Source organism: Dreissena polymorpha, chromosome 3 (assembly GCF_020536995.1).
Source record: "Dreissena polymorpha isolate Duluth1 chromosome 3, UMN_Dpol_1.0, whole genome shotgun sequence".
Classification (NCBI taxonomy): domain Eukaryota; kingdom Metazoa; phylum Mollusca; class Bivalvia; order Myida; family Dreissenidae; genus Dreissena; species Dreissena polymorpha.
Window position 1 is genome coordinate 65796662 of NC_068357.1, and position 19118 is coordinate 65815779.

Genomic DNA, 19118 nt, shown 5'->3' on the forward strand with positions numbered 1-19118 from the left:
TGTTGTGTCTAAGTCACGTGACCGTGTCGTATCTGTCGATCTTTTATCGAAGCGCCGATGTTATACATTTGATGTACCCACTCACGTATTTTGTTAAATTATAGTTTCATTTCTAGGCCGAGTTTGACAAATTATATATCATTAGAAAGCTTACGTAATGTAGTTTTCAGATATATAAATATATATTAAGTTTTTCTTCTGATTTTGGCAGCTCGGCGAGTTATAACTTTAACTTTTGCAAATATCATACCGTTTTGGAGTTTTAGAATCTAGATTTACGGTTGACATGTTCGTACTTTATACCGATTTGTAGCGTTTATATTTGGAGTTCAGTTTTAAAAATAACATCTTGCTTAGGAGAATAGAATTCTGTATATGATAGAAAAAAAATTGGTTTAAAGATGAAAGCAAGTAAGGAATGAAGGCGGAAATAAGTAGCGCGCGGTCCTAACGAACCGAACTGATGGCGCTTATGCTTTTGTTTAGATACCGGCCATTGAATTTCCTTTGCCACGATTATTATATTTTTTATGGAATATATTGAAATATTTTGTTCTAGAGACATATCCATAAAGCTAAGTATTAATGAAGCTTAATAAATTTACGAGTTCAGCTCTTGATTATAACACAGAAAGGGTGTTAATTTTATGATGAAACAGCGTATACAAATGTATAGCGGACCCTCTTGATATTTTTCGGCTTTGCATACTTCAAATATAATGGGTGTCAAAACATTCATCGTTTGTTGTTTATTATCAAAAAGGTAATTATGTAAAATTATATGAAAGGTTATTAACCATAAATTATCAATTAATTAAAATTATTTAAAGATTCTTGAAAATCACGGTCAACTGTCTATGCATGTATATTGAAATATCTTTATAAGTTAACAGAGTTATAAATATATAGAATTCTAAATTAAAACTCTGTATTATTTGTATTTTTCGGAAAGATTATTTAACCCCGTTGTGGTCAAATGAGAATGCTGTTTTAAATTATGTTGTTCCGTACACTACCATACACTCTTTATAGGACTACGAAATGACGGAGTTTTTTTACCGGTACCCGCTAAATACGTTAAATGTTAAGTATAAGATTTTTTTAAATGTTTAAAATGTACATGTATAGGTATTAAGCACTTATAATTATTGTGATTTAGCTGGCTGACATCTATACAGTATTTAGTTTATGGCAATCTGTATGGGCAGATGACTTTAAATGTTTTCAATACGCTACATATCTTATAAACGCAAAATTGAGTATTTGGCGTTACATTACTCCAAGAAATGACCACTAATACCACGATAAGACATGGAGGTATCATAAAAAGTGTAATCTGACCAGACATTGCCACCTGTGGTTAGGGACCAATATACAAGTATAGGTCCCTGCTGTGGCGTATGACACCATAGTGTTATTTAGTATTGGTCGGCACAGTTTCTGATCATAACGAGATAATTGGTTTGTGCTGAACACAGGGGCAATAAAACCACAGATCTATCAATAAACAAGATTATTGAGATATCTTTTTTGAACACCGCGATAAAAATGCTCAAACCATGGACTCTAGATTACACGGATAAGAAACATGGCAACATTCTCAGAATCATCACTGCTATATGTGTAATCACCTAACAATTCGTCTAAAAATAATTTATATATTTGAGTTGAAGACGATGTACTGTTGTTTAAGTCTGAATAAACTATCTGTCTGTCTGTCTAAATCCAAGCCGTCATCGTCCGGTGAAAAAAAATCTGATTTTCAATAGTTGGACATGATGCCCTGATGTCGAAATACGAAATGACCCGCGTAACACGGACCGTGATTTTTAAGAATCTTTAATAAATTGATAAGTTAAGGTAAATAACATTTCAAATAATTATACATAATTACCTTGTTGATAATAAACAGCAAACGATGAATGTTTTTGACACCAATTTTATTTCAAGTATGCATGCAAAGCCGAATAATATCGAGAGGGTCCGCTATATACGCTGTTTCATCATAAATTTTACACCCTTTCTGTGTTATAAACAAGAGCTGAAATCGTTGATTTATTAAGATTCATTTATAATAAGTTTTATTGATATGTTTCGTGAACAAAATACTACAATATATTCCATAAAAAATATAATAAGATGGCAAAAGAAATTTAATGGCCGGTTTCTAAACAAAAGCATAATCGCCAAGACCGTAGCATCAGTTCAGTGCGTTAGGAACGCGCGCTACATTTTTCCGCCTTCATTCCTTAATTACTTTCGTTTTTAAACAAATTTCTTTCTATCGTATCTAGAATTCTATTCTCCTAAGCAAGATGTAATTTTTAAAACTGAACTCCAAATATAAACGCTACAAATTGGTATTAAGTACGAACATGTCAACCGTAAATCTAGATTCTAAAACTCCAAAACGGTATGATATTTGCAAAAGTTAAAGTTATAACTCGCCGGGCTGTCGAAATCAGAAGAAAAACTTAATATATATTGATATATCTGTTTACTACGTAACGTAAGCTTTCAAATGATATATAATTTGTCAAAATCGGCCGAGAAATGAAACTATAATTTAACAAAAGACGTGAGTGGGTACATCAAAATGTATAACCTCGGCGCTTCGCTGTACGCTAATCGTAAAAGATCGATAGCCACAACACGTTAAAACGCGCGGTGGTAAAACATAAAATGTGTATTTCTTGTGTTTAACTCGCTATAAATCCATTAATAACAACGGGAATATACTCAAAGTTATATTTTTTTGAAAGAGGAATTAATAAGCAACAAGATAACGTATAAACCAATAAAATTGGATGAATAGTTTTTGCATAAGATTGAATTTACTACAGTAAGGGTCAAATACTCGATTCATCTCCTGTCAATATACACTCCGTGCATATAAGTAATGATGGGGCGAGTCGTTATCTATGTGGGGCGAGTCGTTATACATATGGGGCGAGTCGTTATAAAAGTGGGGCGAGTCGTTATAAAAAGTGGGGCGAGTCGTTATGGGGCGAGTCGTTAAGGGGGCGAGTCGTTAGTAAACCGTGCAAACCGACCAATTGCAACAACAACAACAACAACAAACATAACAACAACTTACTTCAATAACATTTGACACAAATGTGTTAATTAACAAGTTTGACATCCATATCAGCAACCTGAATTTTAGTATGTGTATGTTATTGTAAGATATAAACGTTTGATGTTATATTTTGTGGTTAATCTACTTTTAAATAATGACTATAGCACCAAAGAATGAGTTTTATTTGCGTTGAGTAGTTATTCGGATAAAAAGTCACAAGTGAAATCAATAAATATTATTATTTTACATGCGAAATCGATTGAGGTAGTTGTTTCTTTATGCATTATTTTGAACTTTTGACTTTGGCATCATAAAAACGACATCAATCGAATCTTATACGATACTGTCATATATATATATTGGGTACTCGGATGTTTCGCCCCCAAGACGTTTCCGCCCTCGTCGTTTCGCACCTGGTCGTTTCGTCCCCAATAAGCGGAATGTTCAAATGTAGAATGTTTTGTCACATATCATTATTGTGTAGTTTATTCATTGATGGTATTTTAATAAAATGTGTAACAGTTTAATTGGTGATAATTATATAATCATCAAAGAAAGTATCCTGAATCAATAATGAAAGTATATCACGCTTACATCCGACAAAGGGTAGGTGATAAAAACACTGAGTCACAATAAGTATATATATTAATGTAAAATGCATGCAGTCCAAAAAAAATTAATTGAGAGTAAGATGATGATTTTTTTATTGACTTGATAATCACAATCCAATAAATTTGATACAAGTATCTTTTATAAGGGGGTCATAAAGCCGGTATACACATATATATTTGAGGCAATCGACTGTTAATTTTAATAGCATGAGTATTAAATTAACAATGTATTTCATTCCTTCATAATGTAATTGTGATAAAACAGGTGTTAGTTATGGTAGCTATAGCGCTTACTATTTGTAGAAAACGAAATGTGAAAACATTTGGCGATCCTGATTTATGAAAAAAATAATAGTGTTGCTTTATTGTAATGTATAATAATTACGACTCATTCAGTTAATAATTGTGATTTGCTGTATATCCTTATTGTGTATTATGTATACTCGAATAAATGAAGTGATCTGTTATATTCACAAAAGAAGTTAATGGTAAAAAGTTAATGAAATGAGAAGTTTTAGAACAAGTATCAGTGAAATGCAACAATTTGGTAAAACAAAATAAACTCCTTTTGGGGTGATGGAATATAGTATCGCTAATCAGATATGGTTTTAATGATTATGGAACTTCGGAACTCTTAATGTTTTTTAAACAGTGTTTGTTTATTTACCTATGAAAAAACTACAACATATTTATGTACTGCAATTTCATATTTAATACATAATAATTTAATTTAAGTCGTAAGACATTATTAAACATATTAGCTGCGTTAAATTCCTTTGATTAACTTGACAGCTAACGCACAAAGTGGTGCTTGGACAACAATCAATTAATGACACACGCTTTCAATTGTCAATAACCAAACAATTCGGTGCTCGCTCAATGGGTATTTGATTAACAGTCTGAACAAGTGTCATAAACATGCCACTCAATGCGGGCATCTTATCTTTGACAACAATGCCGCTAATCTGATGTTAAATAGATAAAGATCGTCATATGGAGTGGCGGTTCTACCAACTCTCAATGATATTTACATGCTGTTGTTGTTTTTTTAAATGAAAACATTACAATCTCAAGTTTTAGTCTTTTGTTTTTTTAAGAGATATATATTTTTCAATAATAGTTGTTATACGGAACTCTCCAGTCTGGGGTTTTCCGATATTTGAGCACACGCGGTAGGTACACACAAAAGCCACCTAGCATATTTTAAAACAGAGAGTGAATCAATAATTTCCCTTATCGCTCAATAGTAAACACCACTTTTTCTGCTCAAACGTTCGTTATAATTGATAAAAATACCACGATTTAATCATTTTCCTCGATCGTAGTACTAGAACTAATATATCGTTCCAGATCAGTTGGATATTTATATGTCTATTGATATAGCTCTATTGTGATGCTTTTTTTACCATACATTACTTTTATTTGCTATATCTATAAAGCATGCCGAAAAAACAAGAACATGAATAATGCTTTTCAGAAGAAATAATGCATATACATCTGAAATAGTCCTATTATGAATGTCTAATATATTAAGTGTATTGACAAATATATGATTTAAATATGTTAATTTTCAAATACACATTTCTTTGTCAACAAAACTTTTGCGCAAAAAAATAAACGAATAGATTATTGACTTATATGAAATTTGACAGGTGTCTCAACCGATGCATTATAAATCATTTTGATATAAAACTGTTCAAGCATACACAAACGCAAATGAAACTGTGTGTAAGAAGCATATTACAACCGTTTCTTTCTTATTTCTGTGTTCCTTATTATTGAGAAATAGCGTATTATTAATTATTAAAATGAAAGGACAAATAAACTTGTTTTTCTATGGACTTGATTTACTTATAAAACAATATACATTTGAAAGGACAAATAAACTTGTTTTACTATGTACTTTTACTTATAAAACGATATATGTGTACTTATTATGAAAAAGTTATTATATAATCCAGCGATATATTGTATGGATAATCTGATAAACAATAATTCCGTCATTGCACAGGTATTTCTCTTGAGGAATACAAAGCTGGTGTGAAGTAAGGATGCTAGCTTGACTTCGTATGCAGTCCTTGTTCAAAAGAACAGACATGTAGAACAGAGGCCACCGATATTGATGCCCACTACGGACTTTTCTTCATGTTGCTTGTACGCTGTTATGCTTTCATTGTCGTTTACTACTGAATGATCGTATGTGTTCATCACGTTGTTTTACACTGTTATTTTACTTTCTTTTATGTCAAATAAATGAATAAATAGATCAGAAAATTATTTCTTATTTTGTTTTTTGTTACTACTCCAGACTATAAGTTAAATTATTGACGTGATAAATATCCTCTTATTCAAATTAAAATTGGGGGCAAAACGACGAGGACGGAAACGTCTTGGGGGCGAAATAACTAGGATGCAAAAATACTTGGGCGCGAAACGTCTGGAATTCTATATATGCAAGACACAATGTCAGGGTTTTTTCTCAGCATTTTGGGAAGATAGCCCATGGCTTTGAAATTGGGAATATTATCGGCACTTTTCAAAAAATTGGGAAAATAAATTGGGATTTAAAACTACATGAAAGAGTTCAACATCTTTAATCACAAACTCCACAAACACCATCATGATCAACAGTTTTCCACATAATACACTCACACAAAGTCTTCAGTCACAAACTTATTTCCCTAGTTTTAACATGTTGAATATCAGTCAGCACTTTGTTTTCGGAAATCAACGATGACGATGCCATAGAGTCATTTGTTATTAAATTACTATCATTGACAATGGAAGGAGTTTCAATGGGAGGACTTGTACTTGTTGACGATGTTTGATTATTTAATGATACTTGCTTAAAAAAATCAACAGTTTTTGTTTGGCCACATTTTGGCTAAGGAATCTTTTTCAAGTTATATTTCGAATTGTGTGACATATTTGTTTTCCATTCAGTCGAATCACAAAACACTTAAATTTCATCACAAATATAATAAGCGCCTGAACAACACAGAGAATATCAGCACACGAATAATGCCTACGTAATTGTATGTGCTATGTTGTTACACATGTATCATGTAAATGTTTTAGTTTATAAGTCGGCTTTAAAAGCTCTTCAGAGCTTGTGCTAAAATGTTCTTACATGCCCGACTTTATAAATAAATATTACTTGACTTGACTTGACTAACAGATTCCAAGAATATTGACTGACCTATGATGGTCAAATATCATGTAATTTACTGTACGCAATAATAATTTCATGGCTTTCATTTAGGGGAAAATATTAAATTTCCTGTCTTCCAAGCACATAACATTGTAAATTGTGATCATTTTCAAACATGAAGAAAGCTTTGTTTAAAACAAAATTTGGTTTCTTTGTCAATAGGTGGCTGTGCTTATATGCATAGGGTTTTGATGGCTCAAATTCCTGAACAACTGGGAGTTAATTTCTTCCACGCTACCATGCAAGTTGTCCTGTAGTAATTATGAGTAATTTTTGTTAAATTATTTTCTTTTAATTTTAGAATGGATCTACTTAGAAGAACACTCTTGTCTGCAGTTTCCTTCTCCAGACTGAAATGCATGAATCAGACAATAAGGTGAGGTGATATTAAACTTATCGGACAAAATACTGTAACAATTTACTGACAAGATTGTCCTGCCAAGATAAAATATTACTGGCCAGTTGAAAATTTCACCAGCCTAAAATATTTATGTGCTAAATTAATTTGTATTCTACTGTTTAATGGGAAACTTCCGAAATTACTGTAAGTTTTTGGACAACCCCCTTTTTGTCCCAAATAATTAATTTTGGTGACTCTTCATTTTCGGACATGCGCGTTTTCGTCTATCATTAATGACTCTTAATTTTCAGACAGTTTTGTTTACAGCGCTATTTTTACAGCACTGTATTTGTTTATCTTGTAACACTTTGATCATGGATTTTTACAAACGGATTAACGTCATAAAATCTGGGAGAAGCATGGACCATAACATTTGCATAATTGGGTAAATAACCATGTTAAATGGTAGAAAACATTCGCTTCACCCAACATTCAGTAAGCAGTATGTTTAATGTTTATACCTTTTGTTCTGTATCATTCCAGGCATGAGTTAGCAAAACTGTGAAGTTGTACGTGTACTAATTTTCAGTAGAAACACTTACGTAAATTGAGTTATTGAATTTATTTCAATATAATTATAATTTTCTGACATTTAATTTTTGTCTCTAAATATTCGGACACCACTGTCCTGTACTTTTGGAATATTTTCTAATCTAATTTTTTTATTTATTTTTAAAACTAAGAGTAATTACGGTACACACTTTTCTTTACCGATAAATATTCCTGATATATATGTATCCTCACACAAAGAACATTCAAGATTCTTCTCTTATTTTAATTTTCAATTGTAAATTTTTTACACACAAGGTAATTAATTTCTTTCATATCTCAGTGAGTCAAGCGCAAAACCAGTTGATCTATTCGATGAATATACAAGAAGTCAGTGTGTTGATATCTTCCATACCCTTTAAAAACGCCACAAAAAACTTTGCCAACAATTCTTAAAACACAATGGTTTGTTCACTACCATTAATGAAACAATGTTTAATGTTTTTATTTATAGAAAGGAAACAGCAAAATCCTTTTTTTAAAACATGAACACAAAAGTAAGGAAGCTGAAATATAATTGCAAATACTTTTACTTTTGAAAATTACTTTTTAGTAATTAATGTATTTAATATCAATTAAATGTTACCTTAACAAAGTTTAATAAAAATGTTTTAATGTGATCATTTGGAATACCTCCTTTAGTTATATATTTTTAACATCAATAAAGTGTGATGTTTGACATTATCTGTACATACACAATTAGGAACTTAAATATTGAATGCAAGATCAACATTCTACTAAGAGGACATTCATCTGCATACACTTTCTCATTGGCTGAGTGTTAAGTTGACTTTCAGGATCATTCTCAGGAGTTATCGATGTTTCAGTGACTACACTTAAGGTTGATTAGAATGTATGGAAATAACATAGTTGTTTGAACTTCAAGAGCATTACAATCTTGAGAAGCAAAAACTACAGGGCAGTAAGTCAGGCAATCTTGCATTTCATATTATCAGGTCAACGATTTTTTGCCATGTCTGACTTATTATCCCCTGCCAAAGTTGGAGGAATATAGAATTGGGCCTGTCCGTCCGTCTTTCACAAGACTTTTTAGGGCAATATCCCAGAAACTATATAAGATATGAACAAGAAACTTCATAGGTGTAAAGATATCAATGAGGAGAAGTGCCATGCACAAGAACCATAGCCATACACTTTCTTTAATCAGAGACATTGCCCTTTTTTTAGTATGATGAATTTTTTTAAGACTATATCTTAAATACCATGCAAGATTTCCACATGAAACTTCATGAGTGTATTGATATTAATGAGGAGAAGTGCCATGCTTAAGAACCATAACCCTTCATTTTCTTAAATGAGAGTATTTCCCTTTGTTGTTTTTGTTTGACAAAACTTTTCAGGGCTATATCTCAAATATGATACGATATTTCAACATGAAACTTCATATATTTCATATCACCAGTGTGGGTGGTCATGAATGAAATCATGCTGCCATAGCACAAACTTTCAATATTTCGCAAAATATCACAATATATGAGCAACACAATTTAACCCTTTCAGTGCGGGAACCGAATTTTGAAGGCCTTTGCAAACAGTTTGGATCCAGATGAGACGTTACAAAACGTGGCGTCTCATCTGGATCCAAATTGTTTGCTATTCTGATAGTATTCTTTGAAAAAAAAATGAAGAAAATGCTTACATTACAAATTTAGCAGACGACATTTTAGCAGACGACAAATTTCCCAGCATGCAAAGGGTTAAAAATGGGTCTTATGCCATACACGGCAAGCGTAGCTTCAAACTAGCCTGTGTATTCATGCAGCCTTGTCAGGATTAACCCAATTAAAAGACCACAAAATATTGAATGAAGAAATGGAATCTCCAAAACAGACTGCGCAATTGTGCAGGCTGGTCTGGTGCTACGCTTGGCGTATATGGCATGGGCCCATTTTTGCATGACGCAGATTAAATACCATTGGGTGAATAATGCAGTTTTTATGATTGAACCAATAAGATTTTCATAAATTGTGATTGAATTAGCTGGTTTTTTGCTAGGCTGGCCCTATTTGGCATAAGGCTCATTTTCACATAACGCGGGTAAAATAAAATTGGTTGAATTATCATGCATAATTGCAATCCATTTTATAATGCAATTATGGTTAATAAAACCACGAATAATAAAAAATGATTACACATTTGACCGATTTATTATCGGTACCAACAATGAAGCAACTGTTTTGTTTTAACAAAGTCAGAAATATGTTCAAGATTTCTTTATTACAGCTCAAAAATTGCTAGTCTTTCTTGAATAGCAGAAAACAAGATACCGTCAGAGACGGGTGATGCTCCCCAAAGTTTTTTTTCCCCCACAATATTGCACTATATATTCAGATACAAGGAAATGTCTTGAGGGCACAGTAGTTGGGGGGACAATAATTTTTTTATAGAAAATTTCAAAGGGCCATAACTCTGTGAAAAATCATCCGACCAGAACCGGCTGATAATATGCACAACTCCTCTTGGTAGTGAAGCTTCCAATAAAGTTTCATTGAATTCCGGTCATTAGTTGCTGAGAAATAGCCTGGACAAGAATTGCACTATATGTACAGTTGATGGAAAATTTCAAAGGGCCATAACTCTGTGAAAAATCATCCAACCAGAGTTGGCTGATAATATGCACATCTCCTCTTGGTAGTGAAGCTTCCCATAAAGTTTCATTGAATTCCGGTCATTAGTTGCTGAGAAATAGCCCGGACAAAAATTGTGCATGGACGGACGGACACACGGACGGACAGACGAAGCAGCAACTATATGCTCCCCTCAATTTTTTTTTGGGGGGGGGGGGGTGGGAGCATAATGAACTACATCTATTCTATTAATTTTGTTTGTTTTGCAGACGTTTTTCCATTACAAGGCTGGGTCTATACAAATGGGAACCAGACGGATTGGTATGTAAAACACTCTAATGATACAGTCATATAACACTAATCAAGGTGTAATTTCTTTCGGACCTGAATAGATTTATTTTCTTAAGCAAATCTTAATTAATTCTCTGTTCTACTGATAGAAGTTTTGAAATTGCCACACTTCATTTTGTTTGTTATTGCTTGTGCTTTTAGTGTGATTCAATAAAGTGTTGTTGGTTTTACGAGTACCGGTAAAAAAATGTTTAAATTATGCGTGATTTTATGCAGGTGATTGTAATGTAAACTACATATTAATATTTGAGGTACTCATTCATAGAGAGTAAGGATCAAACACACCACCGTGACCTTTAAGTGTTATTACATTCTCACAATTCATTCATTTCTTTACAGAAAATCTTACTAGCTTTGTTATTTTGTTATATATTTTGTATGCTGAAAGCAACTGTAATGATGTTCTTCAATACAGGATACACGTTTTAAATAATACTATGCACAAAGCTGACTATATTACCAACTGTGTTTGCAGGTCACAGAACCAGATATTCCCCCCTATCCTGGAGTTTTGGTCAAGCTCCAAGGTTACGACTACACAATACTTGAGACTTATGCCAAATATGTAAATCGCATTGCTGGAATCATGCGAGTAGAAACCAACATGTGAGTGATTGAATTTGAGAGTTAAACATTTAATTGTTTTCTGCTGAATATCTCCACATTTGAAAAATCCATTAGAAAATTTCTGCTTCTTTTTGCTTCCTACACTGCTGCACCACTGGACGGAGAATCTCAAAGTGTGTGAACATCTTTGGAAATTATGAATGGCTAAAAATCTATTCTTAAAAAATAAGACTGTCTTAAATCCCTAATTACAAGTGTCTACTATACTAAGAAACTCATCAGCAAAGTAATTGAAATATCATATGCCCTTTATAGCAGTACCCTTGACCATGGACGAGACCGACGAGTATTTATAAATATTATTCAGTAATAATTGTATGTTTCCTCACACAGCAATATCATTCATATATGTGAACATTCTCTCTTCAGAAATATACCTAAGAAGGAAAATGTTTGATAAACGTATGACTTTTTTTATTGGGATTTAAGGCGAAGGATTTTGTTTATCTTTTTAATATGAAACTGGAAAAGTGTCACAGTCAGTTATGTTCTATATGTTTTGACACATACACAGTTGAACAATAGACAATTAAATGGTCATAGATTCAGATAAAAATAGTAGATGTTAAAAGTATTTTTTCAAAAATAATCTGCTCAGTTAGGTCAGTCAGCTGTCAAAGTTTGATCGAGATCTATCCAGACATAAAGAGCATCTGAAAATACATCATTTTGGGATTTTATATTTTTTAGTGAAAAAGTTTACCAAGGGTCATAATTATGGAAAAAAAAGTTATAGTCTAATTTGTTTTATTGTCCATTATCATCACATTAACCCTTTCCCACTTAGAAGCTATTTAAAAATGGTTATGTGCAAACAGCATAAAACCAGAATAGCCTTTGAGTAATTTGCAGTCTGTTCAGGTTTTATGCTGTTTGCTGCTCGTCATTATCTAATGGTTGAAACTGAAACCTTTAAAACTTGAATTCAGTAAGAAAGGTCTTTAATAAAATATAACTTTCTAATTAAGTGACTACAAATGCGTCAAAATACGTATCTAAGCGGGAAAGGGTTAAGGTCATTCAACTGTAAAAGTTTGTGCGAGATCCATCCAGTAATTAAAGAGGAGTAGAAAACACAAGCTTCACGACCTGAAAAGTAGACAAATGGCCTTATTAATACTCCCATTACTGGTAATGGAGGCTATATAGGAGTCACTTTGTCGGTCTGTCAGTCTGTCCCGAAATTTCATCCGATCTTCACCAAACTTGGTCACAAGTTGTATCTAGATGATGTCTAGGTCATGTTTGAATATGGGTCATGCCAGGTCAAAAACTAGGTCACGGGGTCACTTAGTGTGTTTTAAACCAAAAGTTTGTCCGGACCATAACTAATTGTCAGATTCGTTAGATTTTAAAATGACTTGGTACATTTATTAACCATCATGGGACGGTGTGTCGTGTGAAAAAAGTACGTTGATGTCTCCAATGTCAAGGTCAAATGCTTGTCCGGGCCATAACTTTGTCGTTCATTTTGAGATTTTAAAATCATTTGGCACATTTGTTCAACAACATTGGACGGTGTGTCGCGCGAAAGAATTACGTTGATATCTCCAAGGTCAAGGTCACACTTTGAGTTTAAAGGTCAAAAATGGCCATAAATGAGCTTGTCCAGGCCATAACTATGTCGTTTATTGTGAGATTTTAAAATCATTTGGCACATTTGTTCACCATCATTGGACGGTGTGTCGCGCCAAAGAATTACGTCGATATCTTTAAGGTCAAGGTCACACTTTTAGTTCAAAGGTCAAAAATGGCAATAAATGATCTTGTCTTGACCATAACTATGTCATTCATTGTGAGATTTTAAAAAGACTCTGTACATTAATTGTGTTCACAGTCATTGCACGGCGTGTCATGTGGTAGAATTTAAGAGTTCAAGGGGCAAAATTGCTATAACTATAAATGATAATGGCATAATAATTCTTAAAATTTGCCATAAATTAGATTCTCTTGTTTTGTGAAGACAGCATGCAAAATAGTCTGTGTCAATGCGGCATGTGGGGGTATACTAACGTCTGTGACAAAGCTCTAGTTCTGCCAAAAATGATTCCATCCACAATTTCTTTCTTAACAATTCTCAAGTCTCTAGAGATCCACCCATTAGTTAGACGAGTTGAAAACACAAGCTTGGAAGATATGGACAGACCTTAATGCCTCCCACTTCTTGGTGGCTTGAAAATAACATTCAGAAAAGTGCTAGGTTGTCAAAAACAACTTAGACCTATGTTAGGGTTACCGATTGCCAAAATCACATGTGGCAATTAAAATTCTTGGCCAATTAAGCTTTGACCCCTATGATTTTTTATGCAGTTTATACTCGCAGATGTGTCACCCTGGTTTCATTACATTTTGAGAACTAGTTATAAAATGTTGAAAAAGACCCATGGCGTGAAAATATGAAGGATCAAAATGAAACATTAGAAACATGGTCAAAATACTATTCATCTATTTGTTTCTAAATACATGTTTGATGTTTTTAAAAAGGTAATTTGTCAGAATAAATTAGTTATAAAATGTTTAAAAAGACCCATGGCGTGAAAATATGAAGGATCAAAATGAAACATTAGAAACATGGTCAAAATACTATTCATCTATTTGTTTCTGAAAACATGTTTGATGTTTTTAAAAAGGTAATTTGTCAGAATTAATAAAGTAAAATGAAGTAGATCGCTAACAAAATTACTAATCCAAGGCAATTTATTTGCTAGAATTTTTAAACATGAATTTAACATGAGGGGAATAGCTCTATTTGCTTGCATTAAAAAGCTGGGTTTTGTTTCTTTTGAAATACATGTTGTGTGTTGATAGGTGGCCCTTGCCAGCACAGAAGTTGGAGATGCAAACTCTGCAGGCCAACTCCACAAAAATACAGAGCACATGTAACTTAAATGTTTATCAGCGAGTGGTTGAGGTAAGAATTGAATGCTTTGATTCATAATACTAGTATTTTCTTGTACAATATATAAGCAGAACACTGCGAAAAAAAAGAGTGCAGTGAAGGGTTGTTGTTAAATACAAACAAGAGGACTATGATGGCCCAGAAGCACTCATCTGAGTTTAAGGAAGACTAATCGTCATAAACTTGACATGCTGACCTATTGTTTAGACCCCACTTTACCCAAATGCAAATATGGCATTAATTTGGTAAAAATAAACATTCTGACCAAGCTTCGAGTCATAAATGTGAGACTACTAATATGGGTGTTCTTACATATGACCTTGGGACCCTAGTTTATTAGACTCCGTGGCCTAGATTGAATTCCACCTATATATTGCCAAGATTACCATTCATATTTATGAGCTTCGAGTGCCAATGATGGATAAAACAAAAACTTTTACAAACTGACTTAACATTGCAAAGCAGTTGATATTAGTAAGTTCCCATTGGATAGCATACGCAATATCACAATTACTTATCAGGAAATATATTTTGAACTTAATATGTTAATCAAATTAAAGATAATGTTTATATATATATATATACATTTCAGAGTCTATTAAAGCGGGTATATACGATTTTTATATGTGCTGAATTGTAAAATATTGATACAAATATGTTATAATAACACACAATATGCAAGAAAAATGATACATTTAAGACGAATTTCATAAAATACAGCAAATACAAATTAGCGCCCCGAGCCGATTGTGACGAAGATAATTCGTAATTATTTTCCTACAATAACCGATGCATTCGTCTTTTTAGTAAGTGTTCGTGTGTCGTATGAATCGATATCGCTGCAGGAATTTCAAATGAACCGTTAAACTAAATTTAGATTCACATCGTACATGCATGATATACATGCTGGCGAATTCGGCTGTACAGCCTTTTTCGATTTCAGAATTAAATATCTGGCTTATTCAGCATTTTTCGACACATGTTCTTCTTAACTTTTATTTTAGTTTATATTGAAATATATGTATAAGTTTTTTACACATTTTATATTAATTAATAAATATTTGACAAGATCGTATATACCCGCTTTAAAAACAAGATCCACAGTCTTGTGTAAAACAGTTTCCTTCCTTACAAATTGCATCAATAACATATGACATTGTTTGAACACAATATTTTGTCTGAAATAGGTATTTACATGCATCTTCAAATTTACCTTTGATATATTTCAGTTGCAGAATATAGACTCCACCAAGCTTCCCATTTTTCTGGACAATATCTGGTCCCATATACCAGAGGGCGTCAAAGTCACTGTAGCTGAAGTATGTACTTAAATTGAGCTGTGTCATGAAAAAACAGGTCTCATGCCATAAACAGCCAGTCGCAGTCTGGTCTGAAGCAACGCTGTCCACTGTCAAGTCATGCAATGTTTTGTGGTCTCGTTAGCTGACAGTGTAGCTCCAGACAGACTACGCAGATGCGCAGGCTGGTCTAGAGCTGTGCTGTTCGCATGGCATGTTAGACCCATTTTTGCATGACAGGGGTCAATTGATATTGAATTTGTATGCTTTTCACTTCATTGTGGAAGTCATTGAGCATTGCCCTTGTCTAATGTCTGTTAGTCAATACATCTAGAAGTTTATGTACATAAATGTTTGGGTGGTTTTGGCTTAAATCTTTACAGCTGATTTAACTTTAACTATTTTTTAAGCTACGACAAATATAGAAGTCTGCTATGCAAATGTGGTTCAAACTTTTACTGAAACTGAATGACAAAATTTTAGTATCTAGTATTTATATTTTTGTGTATGGAAGCAAGTATTTTAGCTGACTAGTGGATTTGTCTGTGTTCAAACATACGAGTCGTTTTCTGAGAAAACTGGTCATAATGCATGTGCGTAAAGTGTCATCCAAGATTAGCCTGTGCAATTCGCCGCAGACTGCACAGGCTAATCTGGGACAACACTTTACGCACATACCTTATGCCCAGTTTTCTCAGAACACGACTCGTATGTCTGTGACTCATAATGTTTTAAACTCTTGCATAAAGGGAGCTTTTATGATACAGTTATGTCTGTCATCCATTAGTCTGTGTGTTCATTAACTTTCTTTTCTATGCATTTCTTTTCCTAAACTGTTGGGCAGATTTTATTAATGAAACTTCACAAGAAACATTTTTGGATGACTACTTCTATGCAACCCCAAGGTCCAGAAGTGATCTTTGGCATGTAACATGTAATAGTGTTCCTATGCTTAGTGTGTTAAAATAATGTCCCTGGGGTCAAAACTGTTCATTACCAGGGCCCATTGATTTAGAAAGACATAAACAGTAAAAAAAATCTTTGAAACTGCAAGTAAAAGGGGTTTAATATTTGGCGTGTAGCCTTGTTCAGTTTTCCTATACTGTTAAAGGTTGTTCAAAGCATGTCAATTGGGTCAAAACAAGGTTTATCTATGTCATGCATAGTTAAAAACCTAGATAAGAGCCAGGCATATCTAAAATTCACAAAATCTGCACACAACAGTTTAGTTATACCCCCACAAACGAAGTTTAGGGGGTTATATAGAAGTGAACTTGTCTGTCGGTCGGTCGGTCCGTGTCCGCTCTCTAATTAAAGTAGTTTTTATCCGATCTTCACCAAACTTGATCAGAAGTTGTATCTAGATGATGTCTAGGCCAAGTTCGAACATAGGCCTTGCCGGGTCAAAAACTAGGTCAGGGGGTCACTTAGTGCGTTTTAAACATTCAGCAGGTTGTCCGCTCTCTATTTCAAGTAGTTTTCATCCAATCTTTACCATACTTGGTCAGAAGTTTTATCCAGATGATCTCTAGGCCAAGTTTGAACATGGGTCATGCCGGGCCAAAAACTAGGTCACGGGGTCACTTAGTGCGTTTTTTAACATTCAGCATGGTGTCCGCTATCTAATTCAAGTAGTTTTTATCCGATCTTTACCATACTTGGTCAGAAGTTTTAACTAGATGATCTTAAGGCCAAGTTCAAACATGGGCCATGCCAGGTCAAAAACTAGGTCATGGGGTCACTTAGTGCGTTTTAAACATTGAGCATGGTGTCCACTGTTTTTTGTGAAGACAACATGCTATATATTCTGTGGCAATGTGGCATTTGGGGGTATTCGTCACGTCTGTGACAAAGCTCTAGTTCCTACATGCATAGGTGAGCAGCCTGGAGTATTGAGGCCCTCTTGTTAAATATTGTAGCCTGGCTACCAGAAGGAAAGATTGCGGATTGTTTCGGTTGTAATTTATTTTGAGTTTTAACTTAATAAGTTCTTAAACTAACTTGCCAAATTTGAAATTTCATGGCACAAATGGAGCTTTCATAAAACATTCAAACTTCATCAAATGAGCCTGGTTCTGGAACAGCTGGGCTTAATTAACAGGTTAATCAGGGAGGTCACTTTCCGCTTTAATCAAACATATCCTTTAAAGGAAGTCTCTTCTTAAAAAAAATCCAGTTAAGTCAGAAAAAAATCATTCCTGACGAGCCTATGGCAAAAAGTATTGTTCCTGATTAGCCTGTGCAGACTATGCAGGCTTATCTGGGAGGACACTATAGCAGTTGCATTAAGCCCAGTTTTCCCAGAAAGAGGCTCAATAATACACACAAGTGCACAGCCAACCCCCCTGACTAAAGTTAACGCTCCGAGATTGCTTGTGCTCCAAGATTGCTTGTGCTCAGAGATTGCTTGTGCTCCAAAATTGCTTGTGCTCTAAGATTGCTTGAGCTCCGAGATTGCTTGTGCTCAGAGATTGCTTTTGCGTGTTTTCAGTCAACGGATGAAGAGCAGGAGGCCAGGTATGTACCAGATCACGCCAAACAGCAACTGATCGATGCCCTCGGCGAACTACCATCGAAGAAGAAGTAATCTTCTGTGACACACTGTTTGCATGAGAAATTCTAAATAAATCTTGATTAAGCGTTATCTTTTAACTTTTTATTAATTCAATTAAGATTAACTCATATCATGTTTTGTTGTTTCAACCCCTGGATTTTGTTAAATGGAAAGTGTGAGGAGCGTATTTTCAAATTGAAGCTGTTATTTTGCAAGATTTTTTGTTCTCAGGATTTTTTAAAATTCAAAACAAGAATATTGCCAAGCAATAAAAGTCCCCTACCGGTAAAACTCCACCATTTTCAGCAATATTTCTAGTCTATTTGTTGCCATAGCAACCAGAATTCTTGACGTAGGAACGAAATGAAATGACATGCATAATCTCCATTTTTCCATCTGTCTATGTTTCAAGTTTCATGAAAAGATATGAAGAACTTTTAAAGTTATCGCAGGATCCAGAAAAGTGAGACTGACTGACAGACACACAGAGCGTAAACTTTAAGTCCCTCTGGGTTTCATCGGTAGGGGATTAATAAATAATACAATGCATCACAAATAAAAAAGTCGCAGGTTATGAAATGTACAAGCTTTTTAAAATGGTGATTGTGCTTGTTATAATTTCCAACACAGAAGAATAAAAGCACTAGTCATGATGGAAATCAAAGCAATAATAGATAAAAGTTGTGTGATATAAACAGCTATGTCGCAGCTACAGAAATTTTTAAACCTTCCACAATGCATTATCAGCCCAGTCTTTTTCCCCCTTGTAGGTTTATAACCTGTCAATGTACCCCACCGATTCCTACTACACTGTAATACTGCTCATATTTACATAGCAATAAGTTTGAGACCTCCAACTGCACAAGTTGAACAGATAAACGCAGACCACTTTCATGTTTTGTTTTAAACCTATTTATTTGAGTCATGTTCTGAGAAAACTGGGCATAATGC

At 33.9% G+C, this 19118-nt stretch overlaps 1 protein-coding gene across 3 annotated transcripts; it reads left to right on the top strand.

Moving 5' to 3' along the window:
• The first annotated feature begins 3005 nt into the window (after positions 1-3005).
• On the top strand, positions 3006-18257 carry LOC127874527 (39S ribosomal protein L48, mitochondrial-like). 3 transcript variants are annotated; one of them, XM_052418896.1, is made up of 7 exons: positions 3006-3165; positions 7203-7277; positions 10708-10759; positions 11265-11395; positions 14225-14327; positions 15545-15634; positions 18105-18257. In XM_052418896.1, exons 2-7 carry the CDS (start codon positions 7204-7206, stop codon positions 18198-18200), a joined length of 546 nt encoding a protein of 181 aa, XP_052274856.1. In that variant the 5' UTR covers positions 3006-3165; position 7203; the 3' UTR covers positions 18201-18257. The 3 variants fall into 3 exon arrangements, with proteins under 3 accessions (XP_052274856.1, XP_052274855.1, XP_052274854.1); XM_052418895.1 differs by having other exon boundaries at positions 3080-3181; XM_052418894.1 differs by lacking the exon at positions 3006-3165 and adding an exon at positions 3242-3343.
• The last annotated feature ends 861 nt before the right edge of the window (positions 18258-19118 follow it).